This window comes from Rissa tridactyla, chromosome 1 (genome assembly GCF_028500815.1).
Source record: "Rissa tridactyla isolate bRisTri1 chromosome 1, bRisTri1.patW.cur.20221130, whole genome shotgun sequence".
Lineage (NCBI taxonomy): Eukaryota > Metazoa > Chordata > Aves > Charadriiformes > Laridae > Rissa > Rissa tridactyla.
This window is the reverse complement of record NC_071466.1, coordinates 93,505,349-93,525,571: the sequence shown is the minus strand read 5'-3', so window position 1 is coordinate 93,525,571 and position 20,223 is coordinate 93,505,349. Positions and strand designations below refer to the sequence as shown.

Below are 20,223 nucleotides of genomic sequence, written 5' to 3'. Positions count from 1 at the left end.
TTTAAAATGCATTACGTAATGAGTGTCCATAAACTTCATTGTAAATCAGGCATGAAACCAATCAAATGTGATTCACCTCACCATTTGTATGTATTTTAGAAATTAAGAGATTTTGCTCCTGTGATACTGGTAAAAAAGGACATATAGGGAAAATGAAGTACTTAACTTGGACTTTGTTAAAGAATAGCAAGAAGCCACTTCATTGAATCATATACAGTGTTTTTGAGAAGTTAATAATAATCATCCTCAATTATGGGAATTACTAGGAAAGACAGAGTCTTGGATCAGGGTTCAGATTTCAAGCATTTGAGCTATGAGGAATGATATGCTTATGACTTTTGTACTAGTAATTAGCAAGCAAAGCAGTCAAGGTAAAAAAAAAATGTTCCAATTAAACATAAAAAAGCTGAACGACTGCTAGATATTGCAGATCTGCTAGGTTGTCTTCTGGGGTTGGAGGATGGAGAGGTTGAGACTGTCTTGAGCTAAACTGGAAATGTAATCAGATTCAGGTCAAATGAAGCTAAATATAATTCATCACTTTTTATATTAAGTTTTGTAGTTTTTGAAATCAATGAAATGAGTCAAAATATAAATTTTGCGGAAAAGGCATTATTGAGTGCACATTGCGGTATACGTAGCATTTAATAAATACTATTTACGAAATCATGAATTTTTTATAAAAGGAAAAAAGTAATTGGAAAAAAAGAAGAAAATTTAAAATAGCTGGCTAAGAATAATTTTGTTCATTGTAATGCAATTTTATTTAATGATGAATGGGTAAAATATGTTGTACTCTGTTTCCTGATAAGTTGAGGGCACAGATGTTTCACCATTAGGTATTTGTTTCTGTTAATATTGAAATTAGCCATCTGAAATACTCACGTTCAAAACCTGAACTTTTTTGTGTTTGCTTGAATTGTGATCTTTGATCACATTATGTTTTATGGCAAGGAAACACTAACACACGTGAAAAGAAATCCCATTCTTAGATTTGCAAAATTGCTTGGTTTTTGTCTAGATCTAATTAGACAAGACGCCAAATACCCCTTACATAATTCCAAATGCATACCAAAACCATGATCCTATTATGAAGCCTAAAAAAAAGCAAACAAACCAACTTCCTCAAAACCTACTTCATATTCATGCAGTAAGTGACTGAAAAGAAATACTTCTCTGTATTACTGTGTAACGTGTTTGGGCTGTTTAAGAATTGGCATGTTTTAAAATTAGCATTGTGCTAGTTGATTAGAGATAGTAATTAAATCATTGCAAATTGTTGCAATAAAGGTTTTATAGTATATTGCACCATCACAGCAGTATTAAGACTCATCCTCTGTCTTAAGCATTTTTCAGTAAAGGGTAGTAGGAAATTAAAGTGATAACGCTTGATTTCAATTAAAATAAGGGAAAAAAACAAGGCTGTGTTTTGTGTACTTTTAAAAAGCATATAGTAGCGTATGCTGCAAATATCTGTGAAACCTTAGTGGGATTTGTTCTGGTGTGTTAGCTTATAAGGTGTGGGAGGCATTTCCCACTGCAATATTTTAAAATAGGTAAAAACTTAGATCAACTGCACTGATGGTACAACTTAAGAACCAGATGCTTTTTTGCTTTGATCACATCTTTGGACCACCATAATTACATTTCAAGTAGTTATGGTTTGGGCGTTGTAAGGTTTTGAAACTGAGGTTTTTTTGAGAGCGTAGTGCCAGAGAGTTAATAGAAAAATGTGTCTAAATTAGTATTAAAATTCTCACTTCTTGGCTGTATTGCTTTTCCTGTTCTCTCCACTTTGGTTTTATTTCAAATGGTGATAAGATCCATTTCAGTGTGACATGCAATATATTTGAAGGGCTTAGGACTGTAAAAAGTGAATTATGAAAGGGTTTTCACAAAAATTTGTAATGCCACAGGAAAATCGGATTGCCTTGTTTAAAAAAAAAAAAAGTAAACAGATGCAAACCTCTGTTGTGTTTCTTTCTAGCACTTTGGAAACCGGTGGGCAGTCATCTGCAGGTGGACAGAAGACCGATGGATCCTTCTGCAAGATATTCTTCGTAAATGGCAGCACTTTGCAGAAGAGCAGGTAAGTAGTTTTAGCAGTTATAAATAGGAATGTTCTTCAAAAAATTGCACTAGAAAAGGCCTGACTGAAGCCTCTCTGTTCTCTTCTCTCCAATTTTCTTTCAGTGCCTTTTTGATGCATGGCTTACTGAGAAAGAGGATGCTGTGAGCAAAATTCATACAACTGGCTTTAAAGATCAAAATGAAATGCTGACTAATCTACAACAATTAGCTGTATGTATTTTTCATTCCCCTATTTTATGTTCAATTCTCTTATTCATGAGTCTGAGTGCAGGTGGCTTTATCCTACTCTCAGACAATATGGTTTAACAGAACAGCTGTTTCACACTTTGGGAATGGATGTTGTCTCGCAGGGATGGAATAGGTTGGTCCATGGCCTTGCTGATAAAGGAACCAATAAGTACAGATTGTCTCTTCAGTCAAAAGTTTCTGAACTGAAATAGCATTTGGGTGTTCCAAAAATATGTATACTTTTATACTGAAGTTTCTTTGTTGATACTATTGATGTATATATTAGAATCATAATAGTTTGGATTGGAAAGGACTTTCAAAGGTCATCCAGTCCAGCTCCCCTGCAATGAGCAGGGACATCTTCAACTAGATCAGGTTGCTCAGAGCCCTGTCCAACCTGACCTTGAATGTTTCCAGGGATGGGGCATCTACCACCTCTCTGGGCAACCTGTTCCACTGCTTCACCACCTTCAGCATAAAACATTTCTTCCTTATATCTAGTCTAAATCTACCCTATTTTAGTTTAAAACTCTTGTTCTATTGAAACTGGCCTTGATAAAAAGTTTGTCTCCATCTTTCCTGTAGGCCCCAGGAAAGTACTGAAAGGCTGCAATAAGGTCTCCTCACAGCTTTCCCTTCTCTAGGCAGAACAGCCTCAACTCTCTCAGCCTGTCCTCATAGGAGAGGGGTTGCGGCCCTCTGATCATCTTTGTGGCCCTCCTCTGGACCCACTCCAACAGGTCCATGCCTTTCCTGTGCTGAAGACTCCAGAACTGGACACAGTACTCCAGGTGAGGTCTCACCAGAATGGAGTATTAGGGGCAAAATCGGCTCCCTCAACCTGCTGGACACGCTTCTTTTGATGTAACCCAGGATACAGTTGGTTTTCTGGGCTGTGAGCACACAGTGCCAGCTGATGTCCAGCTTTGCATCCACCAGTACCCCCAAGTCCTTCTTGGCAAGGCTACTCACAATCCTTTCATCCCCCAGCCTGTATTGCCCCAACCCAGATGCAGGACCCTGCACTTGGCCTTGTTGAACTTCACGAGGTTCACACGGGCCCATTTGTCGAGCCCATCCAGGTCCCTCTCTCTGGATGGCATCCTGTCCCTCCAGTGTGTCAGCTGCACCGCTCAGCTTTGTGTTGTCTGCAAAATTCCTGACGATGCACTTGATCCCACTGTCTATATCATTGATGAAGATATTAAACAGTACTGGTCCCTGTACGGACCCCTGAGGGACACCTCTTGTCTCCAGTCTCCATCTGGATGTAGAGCCATTGACCGCTATCCTTTGGATGTGACCATCCAACCAATTCCTCATCCACTGAACAGTCCACCTATCAAATCCATACCTCTCCAATTTAGAGAAAAGAATGTTGTGTGGAACTGTGTCAAATGCTTCACAGAAGTCCAGAAAGGTGATATCAGTAGCTCTTCCCTTGTCCACTGATGTAGTGACTCCATCACAGAAGGCCACGAAGTTGGTCAGGCAGGACTTGCCCTTGGTGAAGCCATGCTGGCTGTCTCGAATCACTTCCTGTCCTTCATGTGCCTTAGCATAGCTTTTAGATGGATCTGTTCTATGATCTTCCCAGGCACAGAGGTGTGGCTGACAGGTTGATAGTTCCCAGGGTCCTCCTTTCTACCCTGTTTAAAAATGGGTGCAATGTTTCCCTTTTTCCAGTCACTGGGGACTTCACCTGACTGCCATGACTTTTCAAGTATCATGGAGTGTGGCTTGGTAACTACATCAGCCAATTCCCTCAGGACTCTCGGGTGCATCTCGTCAGGTCCCATAGATGTTCGGTTCCTCGGGTGGTCACAAGCCTGGTCTTCTCTTACAGTGGGAGGGACTTTGCTCCCCCAGTTGCTGCCTTGTGGTCAATCCATTCAAGAGGTGTGGGAAGAGAGGTTGCCAGTGAAGACTGAGGCAAAAAAGTTGCTGGGTACCTCAGCCTTCTCCTTGTCTGTTGTTACCAGTTTGCCAGTCTTGGGTGGGGGGGTACACTCTTTGACCTTCCTTTTCCGATTGACATATCTACAGAAGCCCTTCTTATTTTTTGCGTCCCTTGCCAGTTCAGCTCCAGCTGCACCTTGGCCTTCCTCACTCCATCCTTACTAAACCGGGGAGTGTCCCTATACTCTTCCCAGGATACCTGTCCCTCCTTACACTGCCTGTGCATCTCTTACTTGCCCTTTAGTTTGACCAGCAGGTCTTGACTCAGCCATGCTGGTTTCTTGCCTTCCTTTTCTAATTTCTTACACCTGGGGATGAAGACCTCTTGTGGTCTATGCAAAGCATCCTTAAAGATCTGTCCGCTCTGTTCTGCTCCCTTGTCCCTGAGGGTGGTTTCCCGGGGGTCCTACTGAGTTACTCCCTAAACAGCTGGAATTTTGCTTTCCTAAAATTCAGGGTCCTAACCTTACTCTTTGCCTGACCCATATCCCTCAGGGCTGCGAACTCCACCAGTGCATGATCACTGCAGCTTTCCGTATCCAGAGCCTCATACCCATCGTACAGAGGCACCTGCAAAGGAGAGGGGGCCGAGGAGGGAGTCCATCTGCTGCATGAAGCGAGGACCTACCTCCATTCACTCCTTTCCTTTAGGGTACCGCCTTCAGCCTGTTGTGGGGAGGATGCAGGATCCCCTTGATCTTGGGTTTTTCCTGGTGGTTGTTCCTGTTTTTGTCTCAGGGAAGGTAGAATATGGTTCCATGAGTCTATCTCTTTCTCAGACTCCCTGATGCTCCTTAACCTTTCTACTCCTTCTTGTAGCTCTATGTGTGAGACTGAATATATATGTATATGTACAAAGACAGATGCATATGAGCAAATACTTATCATACAGCAAAACCTGTTATACATTCCTTGAATTTGAAAAAGCTAAAAACTCTAAACTTGTGAAATGCTGACATTAGTATTACTTTGCAACTATATTTCAACTATATTTCAGGAAATCTAATTACATACATAAAATGCACCCTTTTCAACATGTCCTCTACCTCACTCTTCAGAAAGTACTCTACTATGCATCGTTTTTATGGAGGGAATATAGGTTTGACTGGCCTAGAAAGATGCTGCGCCTATAGAGACAGAAAACTTGTCACAGCCTACACCTCCAAATGGGTTTATAGCATTAGGACCTTTGTAAAGAAAATAGTATGGTATGTGCTATTTTTGTACATAACAATCACTATGCATTTAGAGAAATGGAAACATTTGTGTCCATGCTTTTGTTAAAATAGGTAAATTATTATTGCTGTAAATAGGAACTTCATTGGTAACCTTCAGTTTAAACAGAACTATTATTACTTGTTTAGTCAAATAGGTGTGAAAAAGTGTCCTAGGCATTGTATCAAGACTTGGTTTTATAGTTTATGTACTAGAATTTTCAGGCATGAAGGATTCTCAAGTCATTATTAACTATTTGGTTATACAGTAGGCTCAACCTTAGATTTTTAAAAATTATTTTAGGATTGATGTCCTACTTGTCCTTCTGTATTAAAAGTAGAAACATCTGGGGGTTTGTTCAATAAAAATACCATGGTGTTTCTGAAGCTTAAGTAAACGTGGTGTTTTTAAATTTACCGTATTTTATCCTCACGTATAGAAACGTATAGGGTTTTTTCTTTAAAAAAAAAATAAAATCCTTGTAGCTTGATCATTTAATTCATAACTACCTTGCAGCTGGTCCAGAATTAGTGGTAAATATCCCTGTTGATTCATAGAATGACTAGGAAGTTAATATTTGTTGATTTTTCTTTCCCAAAAGTCAAGACTCCAAAGTATGCTTGTCAGCATAATCTTAAGAAACTGTGATTATTTTTTTTTCCTTTTTCCTTCCGTAACTCTTTAGGGACTAATAAAGGCATATATTTAGAAGTGCAGACTTGGATTTTGATTAAAGATTACTTAAAATTAAGTCAATTTCTTTGTCAAGGAAAGGAACACTTCATGTAGTCAGTTGTCTCATGCTTCTTGGAAATTCTTGTAAGCTAACATGCAAGCAGTCTTGAAGTTGACTTCAAGCCAGACTTTTATTAATGCATAATGAATTAGAGGCAACTCAGGATGCTTTACAGTACCTTCATGAAGAAAAATTTATGGCAAGAAAATCAGATTTATTCAATAAATTAATACTTGTGGATTTCAGTGAGTTGCTGGAGGAAATAGGAACTGGGAGTTGAAATGTTTATTGCAAATTGTGAAATAGCAATCTGTTCATGGTTTGAAAGTATTATGGGTAAGACCAGTTTGGGTACCTTTCAGAATCACTTGGAAATATGATTTTAAGAGGGAAATATTTTCCTTTAGTAGTATTTTCATAAATTTGGTTAATGAAATAAATACACACTCTTAAGAATTTAATTAGGTTGCTACCTTAAATTGTTAAGCATTACTCTCATGAAAGCATTAACGGTCTTTCATGAAACTGAATGTCTGAACACCAGAGCAAAGTGATTCTTCCATTCCCCTGAATCTCAACAAGAATTATGTCATCCTTGACAGAACAGGCGGGGTTTATTAATAGCAACTTAATCTTTTTTGGACATGAATAACTTTGATGTTTTCAGAAACAGCTGATCCATAGTGCAATACAATACTTCAGATGTTTAAATGTTGATGGTATGCTGGAGAAACACTGCCTGTTTAGTCTCTTTGATGTGTAGCATAAAAATATTTTTCTGCTTTTGGAATTCCTCTATCAGGTTTTAGACCTAGTAGCAGTCATCTCCAAATTCCGGAGAGTATGGGTTTTTACTTTCACACCATGTCAAATTGTCAGGAGTTTTGTGGATAAAGATTTACTATTTTATTCTCTGACTCAAAGAGAATTTGTATTAATGCATTACCCACATGAAAATTCTTATCAGGGAATCTATTCTTCCACTCTTGGACTGGCTTTTAGAAGTAGGGGAAAATGGGATCATGGTGTCCTGACCCTGACATGCAAATCATGCGTGGCTTTTGGCATTTGTTATTTTGGCCATAGAGATGTGTTTGGATCTAGTAAAGGAGAAGCTGTCACAAAAAATTGCTTTTATAATTAGGCCAGCTTGTTCCAGAATTGTAAAGGTGAGTCTGTTAAGGTGATAAACATACATTCTTTTACTAATATAAAAATGTTTATATTCTTAACAAATGGTATCTGAGCCCCTCACTTGTCTGATCATATCCAGCAGGAATCTACAGTCTTAGTTTATCCTGTTAGCTCTTAGGAATTTTAGGTTTGATGTCATGATACAGCATAAGAGCTTCCAGCCTATTTTTCCTGTCTCTCTCATATGCACAACTTGGCAAGATTAAGGTCTTGTTCTTTAGCCAGATTTACGTCTCTTAAGCCTGAAGGAAATTTCTGAAGGTATTTTATTAAACCATTTAGCATTATGACTGCTCACTTGAAATTCTGCAACCCTCCTACGAGGTCCTAAGACTTCTAAAGTGCCTGAAGTTAAATTAAGTCTGTTGAGATGCTGTTCACAGCATGAAAAAAATGTTGACTCTGACATCACATTAATCATTACATCACATAGTAACAAATAGAAGGTAAAATAAGAAAGAGCAGCTGGTAGTTTTCATGCGTATTTGCAGTCCAGGAGACTTCTGAAAGAATCAGGATTTAACTACTGCTTGCTGATGCAGAAATACATCAGTGTCGTCTCCATAGTAATTTTATCTCATGTTCCTCAAGTGGGAGGAAATACACTGTTAATTGTATTTAAGACAGGATTCCTGATAGTAAGCACTATTACTGCTTAAAAATAAGGTTTCCTTTATGAATAGTTGTTAAACTGGTAGTCAGTATGCATATATTTTCAGAGAGTAATAAAGGTTTTGAGTAAGCAGAAAGACTGAGATTGTTCCTGAACCAAAATCTCCATAGAAGGATTCCTGTTCTAGGATTGCTCAGAGTCGTACTGTTTCCCTGCTTCAGCGTGGGGTCCCACCCCTGGGAGACAGGCCTTCCTGAACTGCTGCAACATGCATCCTTCCCACAGGGTTTGCGTGGTTTCTTTACATAGGGTGCAGTCCTTCAGGAACACACTGCTCCAGCCTGGGTCCCCTGCAGGGCCACAGGTCCTGCCAGCAAACCTACTCCAGCATGGGCTCCTCTCCACGGGTTCACAGGTCCTGCCTGGAGCCTGCTCCAGCCCAGGCTCTCCACATGGTCACAGCTTCCTTAAGGCCCATCCACTTGCTTCGGCATGGGGTCCTCCATGGCCTGCATGGGGACAACCTGCATCACCATAATCTTCACCGTGCAGAGAGTCTCCTTCTCTGCAGGAGAATCTCTGCTCTGGCACCTGGAGCACTTCCTCCCCCTCCATCTTCTCTGACCTCAGTGTCTGCAAGGCTGTTTCTGTCACGTTTTTCTCACTCCTTTCTCTTACGCCTGCTGTGCGGCGTTTTTTACCCTTTCTTAATGATATTTTCACAGAGGTGCCACCGGAGTCACTCATGGCCTCAGCTTTGGGCAGCAGTGGGTCTGGTTTGGAGCCGTCTGGAACTGGTTCTGTCTGATATGAGGGCAGCCCCTACTGTCTTCTCACAGAAGCCACCCTTGCAGCACCCCTGCTGCCACAATCTTGCAATGTAAACCCAGTACAGATGCTGTCTATCTTTTTCCTTCAGCTTTAAGGGTCACATTTTCACTGTTGCTGAAAGGCATGGGTAAAACATATTTTTGGTTAGTGAAGCAATTCACCTGGTTCCAACAGTGTGTTAAAATTGATATTGTCAATTAATTTATGTACTGTACCCATGAGTTTTTCAGATAAAATTTGTTTTTGTAAGAAATTTTTGTGGTGTAATAATCTCAAATGGCTTGTTTCAGAAGATTAATTCAGTATTTGTATGTGAAAATTTATCTTCTTTTTCCTTAACTCTCTTCTGGGATCTACTTAGTCTAAAGGTCAGAATAACTGTTTAGGCTTTACTACTTTGTGCATGTATTAATACTGACTTTTCGTATTATTTTTTTTTCTGATGTTGAACGGGTAGTTGCTCTAGTTCTAAAAATCTTTCCTTAAAACAACTTTTTTTTTTCTTTCTTTTTAATTTTCCACCTACTATTTATTCACTGTAACTATAATTGCCTCTGAATTCTGACACAGAGCATGGACTAAGCTGGAGGGATGTGATGCACTGGGAATGTAGAACATAAGTGGAAAGACTGAGGTGAAATTTTACTGTCATTTATGACACGGACTGGATAGGTTGTTTTCATGTCCTGTGCCTAAGTTTTGCAGCCTGTAAAATGAAGGTGATGGTGTTCCTCTTTTTCGTAAAACGTGTTGAGATCTGCTGCAAAGGCATACAAGATCTAGGTCTGTATATTTATTGTAAATATTCCATTAATATACAGTTAAATCTTCTCTTGCTTCACTTAATGCAAATTTCTTTACTTATTAGAAGGGATAAATTAGATATTAACGTTTTTACTGGAATAAATCTCTTAGCAACTGAACAATTAGTTTACAGCACATGTTGCTGATTGGAATATTGCAATGAGCACATAAAGTTTTTGGTGATGTTTAAGAAAAAGAAAAACAGCAATAATTAAAAGCTTGAAAAAAAACCCCAAACTAGTAGAAGCAAATTACCAACAAATAAGGAACCCACTTTATAATGTCCGAATATTGGAGTTTACAGTATGCCCTTGACAGAAGTTACGGCTGAGTTATTTGATAATTAATTTCATAAAGCAAACAGTACCCTTTATTCTCTTGCAGATTGGGTAATTTGTTGCTAGCTCATTAGTATTTCAGGTCTATTCTTGTACTGGACAAAAACAAACCTAGAGCATATTACTTGTTACTGTAGCACATTGACAGGTTTTCAGTAAGGAAATGTGAAAACGGGATCCCCCAGTATATATTTACAGGTTAACTGCAGCTATGACAAAAGCATATTTAGGTAGTAGTGAGCGGTACCTTTGACAGAAAGTTTTAGCATCCCTCTCTTTCTAGTGTTTCACTTAGTGATTGTTGTCCATGTATCTGGGATTGATGCTGAACTCATTTGCATATTATACAGCTGTTGTCAGCTGTGGAGGTTGGAAATAAAATGATGCTGATCAGAATTCACGAACCATGTTTCATAGGGTACCATTTCTTATTATTTCAGTCAGTGTATGTGGTGGCTTTCACGTGAGCTTTTATTAACACTGTAAGCAAAATTAAAAAAAAAAGTCAAATACAGCAATCTTTGAAATTTTAAGATGATAAATTGTTTTACCTTTAGTCTGCTCCCTCCATTAGATCTGCTACTATGCAAACAGTTTCTTAGATATAAAGTGTGTTAGCTGCTGTTTCCTTAGGGACATGTCCATTTAAATTTTGACATAAACTGTATCTAAAATTAGTAATTATCTGAATGGAAAGAGTACTGATTACAAAGACGATGAATCTTTCTTTTCTTGAGCTGTGTTTTAGATTACAGTTTTGGATGATGTGGCTCCAGGAAGGTATACGTAGACTAAATTCTGTTGTCTAAACATTTGTTCAATTATCCCTTTCTTGCCTTGGGGATTAGATTGCAGTCCTCAGTTGCAGAGTTCAAAATTTGGCCATGGTTAGCACAGATTAGGGTGTAGAGTATGAATGCTTAAAGTATGAAAATCAAGGGAGTAAATCAGTAGAGTCATTAAAAAATAAACCCAGGTGAGAACTGGAGCGATGGATGACCCTTGGATCTGTGAAGAGAGTTTCAAGATCCCTTGGCAGTTTACTGCAGCAGAGATGTGAAGACTGGTGATTTCTTCTTTTCTGTCGGCATCCATGGGTTCAAGCTGGAGGGAGGCTTGCAGAGCACAATGGTTGTACACAGGACTTTCCAGGCTTCCAGCTGCAGGGCCCTTCCCTTGGCACTCAGAAGGGCTCCTGGGGTTTTGTTTTTTTTTTCATCCTGGTTTGGGGTCAAATATTATTTTTCTAGAAAACAGTTTTTTCCCAGTGAGTTTTAATATGCAATATATGACAAAGTACAACAAAACTTTAAAGAAACATTGTTTGAAATGTTGATATAGTTGTTAAAGTTGGTGCAGTTTTAAGGTTATTAATGTCACACTGCTGTTAGCATTTTGATTTATGTCGCCACCTGAGGCATGCTGTGATATCTGGAGTTGCTCTACCTGTCATGTTATATTGCTTTGTGAAGTGCAATGTGTCCATTCCACTACGTCAGCTCTGCCAGCGGTTTTTACAGTAACAGCAGCATGGAAGTATAGGAGTTTGTATGAAATACCCTTACCCGTTTTCGATTCTTTGTGGTGCTCTCTTTAGGATTTATCTTCTAAGTTTGTTGGGTTTGGGTTTGGGTTTTGGTTTTTTCCCTGTATGAAGTACTGTTCTTCCTGCTGTTACTTTGTTTAACAGATCCTAAAAGGAGATCTAGAAATGAAAAGACAAATGATGGGTAAACTGAAGTCGCTCAGCCAAGACCTCTTTGTAGCGGTGAAAAATAAAGCAGTGGCTCAAAAGTTGGAAAGTCGTCTTGAAAGTTTTGCCCAGCGCTGGGATAGCCTTGTGCAGAAGGTGGAGAGCAGTTCTAAACAGGTTTGTTAAAACCATCATTTTGTCAGCTGGTAACAGTGAAATTGCTGGTCAAAGCCTTGAAGTACTTTTGGTGCTGTTTGTTAGATTGTTTTAAATTTTTTCTCTGCATGATTGCTTAAGACGTTTTATTTTTAGGCCAGCATAATACAACTATAATATAACTTTCCAGAATTTTATTTATCTCTTTAGGTTTTGATCTCTCTTTATAATTTCTTGCGTTGTTAGCTATGTTTTCAGGGATGATACAATCCATAACGAAAATACTTTTTCCACTTAATTTATTTTTAACCCATAATAGTTGGTCACTTCAAATGCACAGTTTTTATGGTTGTCTCTGTGGAATAGCACTTAGTCTGAAATTAGTAAGAACTGTTTGCTAGTTAAGGAGAAATTATTTTTATTTCTTTTCCACAGTGAAAGTTTATAACAGATTAGTTTTTTACTTCTGCTTATGTTATGCTGATTTACAGATTAAAAAGAGATGCCATAAAAAGAGAAGTTTCTTAGGAAAAACAATCAATCCATACCTGTAGCCAAAATGCCAATGAAAAAAATAATATAATCTGCTATTATTTTGCCCAGCTCCTTTATGTGAACTGTAATATATTAAAAAAGAAATTCAGGTTTTAAAGTTCCACATTTTTTAAACTAGATAACAAAAATCAGTGCTCTGGTGTAGTACTGAAAACATGTCCATTTATTTTTCCTAGCCATCTGTCAGCATCTCTTTCTTATTGGATTTAAACCCAAATCAGCTCACTTTTTTCAATTCCATTATCTCATTAATTTTGAGTTATTTTTCTGCTATCAGTGTATGACTGGTGAAATGGAAATGGACATTAAGACTTTTAAACGATGGCACAGAGCAGAAAGTTATACTGCATTGACCTCCGTCCTCTCCCTGGAGGGTCTCTCAGTTCTGGTCAGCTTGATTCAATTCCCTTGAGCGTGTTGCACTTTTTTGTTGCTAAAGACTAATGTTTCTATCAGTTTATGTTTGGGTATTTAAATGAAAGCTGCTATACTTCTGTAGTGATCTGAATACCTCTCGGTAACCTTGCTTGCAACTCGTACCTTAATCTCTTAGTTTGGTCTGTGATACGGTTTCCCGTGTAGCTGAAGCTGGAAAAATCAGTTTGGGAGAACAGAGGAGAAGAAAATGGGGAAAGGGTACAATTTCACCTATTAATAGAAGGCAAAACCAGTTTGTGCTACGCAGCATTTATAACAGTTGAAAATTTGATTTAATTCTTCTATTATTTGCTGTAGGAAACCTGTTGGTTCAATGCAGACGAAAATCCAGAGGTGCTTGGGATGGCTAGGGTCACACGATTTGAAGTCAGTAAGTCACTTCAAAGTGCTCAAGAATTATTTAGGTTGTTGATCAGTCCTAAAAACAGATACTAGTTCTGAAAATGGAACTTAGCTTACAGAAATGAGAGCCTTCTTGTGAAGTGAGCAATCCCGAGGTTGTGCGTCCATATGTCCTAGAGCAGCACCAATGGGAGATACTTCGGATTCCCAAAACAGTGTAACTGTCTTGTCGTAGCAGCACACTTCAGTTGATAAGCTCTTCCTCCAAGGAGAAGAGAGGCTGCTTTGCTTGGCATAGAGTTGGTATGCAGTTGTGGGCATATTGCTTCAAATTCTGGAGACGTTGCACTCTCAGTGCTAACTGAAAGGCTGCTTCCTAAGGCACTGTTACACAGTTTAGATATGTCCCCTATGAAATACTGCTGGTGTACGTTTTGCCATGTGTTTCTATTTAGGCAGGGCCGATAACGTTAGTGGGGTTTATATGTTTATTCATTCCAGAGCTCATTGACACATTTAGACTGCAAGAAGAAAATGTCTCTACAAGATCTAATTATTCTCTCTAATCATGAAATGGGGAGGAGAGGAGTTGGAAGAGGGTGACAAATACAACATTTTTCAATAAATCTATCAGAAAATGCACATTTTATTAATCAAATTTAGATATTGACTTCAAAATTAACTTTATTCCATTTGTTAGTAATTCTCATAGTACCTTCATAATTATGTTTTTGTCATTTGTTATTTCCCCTCCCTCTCTTACTAAAGTGTCACTAAATGATTAATTTGTTAACAAAATATGAAATTAAATGAAAGAGACAACCTCAGGCTCAGTTCAAAGCTGATTCTCCAACTAGTCATAGGAAGCAGTTATACATCCCAAAGGAAAATTGCAGAAAGTAGAATGTGAGTCCTCCCACATTTAGCCGAACTCATCGCCGCTGAATTTAAGCATCTAATCTGGACTCATGGCTGAAGTTTCTGCTACAGTGAGTGGATGGCAAGGGTGAGAGAGCAGAGAGATACCTCTGAAAAGCAGTTTGTCCTCATCATGAAAATGTCAACTTTCCTTCATTGACCACACTGTGGAAGCAAGGACAAGGACAAGTTGCTTAGACTAGATGCATAGCTTTTTGAAAGTCTATACCCACCTTTGGTGAGTTCGTTATGCTTCACTAAATTGTACTGAAAACCTTCTCAAACTAAAGAAAACACCATTCCTCATCTGAACTTCCTGTCTCACATACATACATTTCATCAAAGAACAAATGACAGCTCCAAAAGTGAGTGTTAGGGAAAATTATGAGTTTATCAGGTGGAGGGCACTTCCAAAGGCAGTAATAAATGATGGCATTAAAAGTAGGCTGCCGTATAAAAGAGAAATAAAATGACATAAAACTACTGAAGTGCTGTACACACTTTGTACATACATTTGCCTGTAGAGGATGAAAAGGAAGGTTTAAATTTGTCCACTCTGAAAAGAGATGAGTTTTAACATGTTTCTAAGATGAGCTTGCTGATGTGAAACTGCAGGCAAGCATTGTATTTTCAAAGACTTTTAACGTGCAGCCTTGTGAGTCACCTTAGTACTTTCCATATGATTTTCTAGAGCGTTAAAGGCCTAGTCTGTATTACCCCTTCTCAGATTCATATTTGTTTCTCAGGAACTTAGAGGGATGAGGAAACTATATGTCATTATTTGGACCATCTTTGAATAAGACAAATGAAACAAACCACTTCAATGATTAGATTTAAAAGGTGAGGTGTTTTTTTTGTCAGGGAAGTGAATAAAAGCTACTTCCTTTTTTGTATGTCCTTATATTTTTAAGGATCTTCCTTAAAACTTCCTTCCTTCCTGCACAACACTACGCTGTGTGTAGTCTTTAAATGTAAACCACCTTCATAGAATCATAGAATGTGTCGGGTTGGAAGGGACCTTTAAAGGTCATCTAGTCCAACCCCCTTGCAGTAAGCAGCAACATCTTCAACTAGATCAGGTTGCCCAGAGCCTCATCAAGCCTGGCCTTGAATGTCTCCAGGGATGGGGCCTCCACCACCTCTCTGGGCAACCTGTTCCAGTGTTTCACCACCCTCACAGGAAAGAACTTCATCCTAATGTCTCATCTAAACCTACCCTGCTCTCATTTAAAACCATTGCCCCTCGTCCTATCGCTACATGCCCTTGCAAACAGCCCCTCCCCAGCTTTCCTGTAGGCCCCCGTCAGGTACTGGAAGGCTGCTATAAGGTCTCCCTGGAGCCTTCTCTTCTCCAGGCTGAACAACCCCAACTCTCTCAGCCTGTCATCACAGGAGAGGTGCTCCAGCCCTCGGATCGTCTTCGTGGCCCTCCTCTGGACTTGCTCCAACAGATCCATGTCCTTCTTGTGCTGAGGGCTCCAGAGCTGGACACAGTACTCCAGGTGGGGTCTCAGGAGAGCAGAGTAGAGGGGGAGAATCACCTCTCTGGATCTGCTGGCCATCATCTTGCAGAGTTATGTTGCGGTGTAATGGTCAGTACCTTTCAGTTTTACCCAGCCTCTAATTAGAATGATTATCAACTTCAAATTCACATCTCCATTCTCCATTTGCACTATATAGTATTTAACCTCCACTCCTATTGATTAAGCTTGAAAAATACTTCTTTACTGTTTTGACATGTAAATCATTACCCCCCCACAGCGTTGTGACTTGACTGCCCTGTGCATATGGTAATTGCCTGCTTTTGAAGCTCAGTTCCCAATCACCAGTTGAAACTGCTACTCCTGTGTAATTGGCAGTGTGCTGCAGATGATTCCTACAGTGCCCTAGCTGTGGTTTGTTCTGTTTTACACCTTCTTCACTGTAAACTGTACCATGGTATTGATTGGCAAATGGAAACATGACGGGATATGACCTCGGGTGTCAGAAACATCATCCTATCATTGATTTTTGGATAAAGCTGAGTGTGATAAGAATTTTGTGAGAAGAGGAAAGGGAGATTGTACCAAAACTGCATATAAGGAGCAAGCAATTATTTGGAGTGTTCTTAGCTACAGAATAAACCCAGGGAAAGATGACATTAGGCATTATACTCAAATTTCATAGAGCCCTGGACTTCAGAAGCCTTAATTTGCTTTTCCTTTCTGTCCCAAAATAAAATTAATTAAAAATTAAATTGAAAAGAATGCTGTATAAAGTTTTAATAAAACCATATGGAAATGTTTACTTATTATTCTCATGATTTCTGTAGTTGAAAATATCGAAGTCAATACATCTTGTTAAGGGAACTAAAACAAGAGTATTAATACATAATATTGCAGTGATTAAAAAGTCAACTGTGTGTTCTTCTCTTCCAAAATTTTATGTAGTTCTTACATTAGCTAAGTCCCTGCAGTTCACAAGCATCTTACTCCAATTGATATAATTAATCCAGAGATAAAAAAAAAAAAAATCTGCTTTGAATCTTAATTTTGTGGTCTTCTGAGTAGTCCAGATTCTGCTCCAAAGCCTAGACAGATGGGCATTTCTAGAGGGGGACGCATAGCATTGAGCTGACTGCTTTAAGAAATATTGCCAAAATTACAGTTGTAATGGACTTCCCTACTCATCACTTTAACCGGCAGACTGGACAAAGAACAGAAAGACTTTTTGCTTTTGAAGAACATGTGAAACATTTCAGCAGTGTTGGGAGGAACTTGGTTTTTTCCAAGGTTTTTTTCACTTTACTGGTGTTGCCTGCTGAGAAGAGTCTGGTTGGTAGCCATATCCCCCTTTCTATGTCACACTATTTTTTCAATATAAGGAAGTATTGTGGGAAAGGAGTTATAGTTAATTACCTGGTATGCCTCTTCTCCATTGTTTATAGAAACACTGATGTCTCAATAACTAAGGTAACTCAATACTCTTACTGAGTTACTGATGCAAGAACTAATAGATTATATAAGTATGTGCATATATTTTCATGGAATTTTAGATACTGGTATTCCTGTTGCTGGATCGGAAGGCCTTTCTATTTCTTGCACATTGGCAATAAGCAAAGAAGCAGGGCTCTTCTGGCGCACAGCTTTTCCTGCTTCTGGTATAACTTCTTTTTATTTTCCGTTTCACTGCCCCTAAACTGTGAGGTGATCATTCGAGCTGTAACTAGAGCATTTTGACAAATAACCCATCATGTGACAGAACCAAAAAAAGAAGTGACCCATTTCTCATTACTCAAGGGACTTAAGAACAGCTTCACATGTTTAAGTGGGAAATTTGTAGTTTTGTGTTATATGGAAACAAATATAAATGAGCAGTACACGTACAACCAGTATCTGTCAAACATATATGAGCAGAAAATATTTCTCATTGTTCCTTTTTTTTTAGTGCAGCTGAACTATACTAAGGTTTTGTTTTCATATTACAGGGCAAAGTTAAATGCATTAGATTGGTAGTGTTTACAGTGTTACACGTTATGCGTATTTATATCTGTTATCACCCCTTAACGCTAGTTTTTAATTATGAAATAAAAATGATGCAAATTAGTGTGCCTTCTAGTGTGTGTTTTCTAATTTAAGATTTTCTGACCGAAAGCTAACTGCCCTTTTGTGCAAGTAGATTGTGATGAATTACATTCTAGTTTGAAAATTCTTATAAATGGTAAAAATAAAAATTGGTAATTTAGTGCGCTTACCATGCCTTTATCACTTCTCAAGGAATAAATCTTCAGAATGGAGGCAGAGTAACATACAGCAATAGTAACATTTTATATATTTGCTATCATTCAATTCCCCCATAAAATTGTCCATTCATTTCTTTCCTTCATTCAGCATGATTTAGAGGGAGCCGTTAAGTTTGCTCTGTGTAGGATCTTTTCTGATCTTGATATTGACTTCTGCAGATACCATATTCACACAGCATGAGTCAGATAGAACAATTTGGTTTGACTTGCAGATAGTGGTTGTTTTTTTTCTGAAGGTCAGCCTATGATCAGACGGGAGCAGTTTCTCATTATTTTCTATTGCTACTCCAAACAGTCTTTACTGAAGTCTTTCAAACAATGTGTGACCTCTGTTTTCATACTTCTCACAGATTTCGCAGGCTGTCACTACCACTCAGACGTCACTAACGCAGACAACTGTAATGGAAACCGTAACTATGGTGACCACAAGAGAACAAATCCTGGTTAAGCATGCTAAAGAGGAACTCCCACCACCTCCACCACACAAAAAGAGGCAACTCCTTGTGGATTCAGAAATTAGGAAGAGGTGAGAATCAATAAGAGACAGAGAGAGAATGCTGATAGAGTTGGGATGAGAATGCAAAAATAGTCATTGCACTGCAATAGCTGTCTGTATAATTTTTTGAGATTAAAATTATATTTCTGTTCTCTATTAAGGTACAAATTCCTTATTATCTTTCTTTACTCAGGATGAGCTGTGGATTTTTTTGTGCTTCTACTCCAACTATTTAGCAGTACAGAATGTTAATCATTACGTCGACACCATTATGATAGTAATTGTAGTCAGAAGTCCTTATGTATGGCATTGTGGGGCTGCCACTTGACTATAGCCTTGAAACATGAAGGACAAGAAGCATTGCATTAGTTCTCAGCCTTTTACATTCTTTAAAAAGAATTTTTTAATAGTTAGAAGACTCGTAGTGCAGATGTTGCCTCATTTCTAAAGTTCAAGTTGTATGCTTGTGAGTCAGCAGTAGAACTAACAGTTCTGCCGAAGCAGATGTAATATTTGGTGAAACGTGCAGTTTCATTATTTTCAGATTTTTTTCCTGTGTAACTCCAAGTACAAGTGTCAAGGGATTTTAGACTAATACTGAACACTTATTAAAGTTGCAAGAAAAATTTCTGATAAGTTTAAGTAGAATTGGCTCAAGCACTGTATTTCTGAATAAAATGTTAAGAAGATAGACTTCAAACGCTCATTGTAATGTTCATTTTGGAAATGATTTTTTGATACTCAGATAAACATATGAATTCCAAGGTAACAGATTTAAGGACTGAAAGAAACGGGAAACTGCATTCAGTGTCTCATTTCTATAGAAAATATCTTTGTTTAATCCAAAGTGTTTTCAATGATAAATTATTTTCTTGTATAATAGTCTTTAACTTATTAAGATTGAGATACAACAGGAATAGGAGAAATCTGACTTTTTTTTTTTAATTGAGGAGTATGTCATTGAAAAAATAGATACTTAGAGGTACCTTTTTTTATACGTATGCATTTGAAGTGGGATTTATCTTATCCCTCGTCAACCATTCTAAAAATAAGTTTTCTAGTTTAACCTCATTATTTAAGAACACTGTACATGACTATCGCCAGACTCACAATTCTCGAATTTGTTCAAGGAATTGTTAGATGGCAATCTTTTTACTTAGCAGACATTATAAGCATTAGTACTGTTGTTAATGTTTCAGTACTAATGTGCAAAATCTCAAACAGGACTGAGGCCCTTTTGTCTTATATGCAAGAGTAAACCTATGTTAAGGCATGGTCCCTGCCTTGAAAATATTGGCATTCTTAATTTTGAAATTGAAAGATTAAGACTGGAAATTCCCCATAAATTTTCAAGTGTTCCAATAATTGGTATTTTTAAACTTTTCACTTTTTTTTTTCCAAACTAAGTATTTTAGGAATGGTCTTACTTCATAGAATCATAGAATGGTTTGGGTTGGAAGGGACCTTAAAAATTATTTAGTTCCAACCCCCCTGCCATGGCCCAAGGACACCTTCCACTAGACCAGGTTGCTCGAAGCCCCATCCAGCCTGGCCTTGAACACTTCCAGGGATGGAGCATCCACATCTTCTCTGGGCAACCTGTTCCAATGTCTCACCACCCTCACAGTAAAGAGTTTCTTCCCAATATCTAATCTAAATCTCCCCTCATTCAGTTTAAAATTGTTACCCCTCATCCCATTGTTCCACTCCCTGATAAAGAGGCCCTCCCCATCTTTCCTTTGGGCACTTTCCTTTAGGTACTGGAAGGCTGCTAGAAGGTCTCCCTGGAGCCTTCTCTTGTCCAGGCTGAACAACCCCAATTCTCTCAGCCTGTT

General features: G+C 38.4%; 1 protein-coding gene across 10 annotated transcripts in view; it reads left to right on the top strand.

Moving 5' to 3' along the window:
* DMD (dystrophin) overlaps positions 1 to 20,223 on the top strand; it is a 1,301,546-nt gene that overhangs the window by 510,311 nt on the left and 771,012 nt on the right. For all 10 annotated transcript variants that reach the window (XM_054189211.1, XM_054189212.1, XM_054189209.1 and 7 more), the window contains 4 exons: positions 1,988 to 2,089; positions 2,194 to 2,301; positions 11,700 to 11,879; positions 18,243 to 18,418. In XM_054189211.1, coding sequence (XP_054045186.1) covers positions 1,988 to 2,089; positions 2,194 to 2,301; positions 11,700 to 11,879; positions 18,243 to 18,418 — 566 coding nt within the window. The remainder of the gene's footprint in view (positions 1 to 1,987; positions 2,090 to 2,193; positions 2,302 to 11,699; positions 11,880 to 18,242; positions 18,419 to 20,223) is intronic.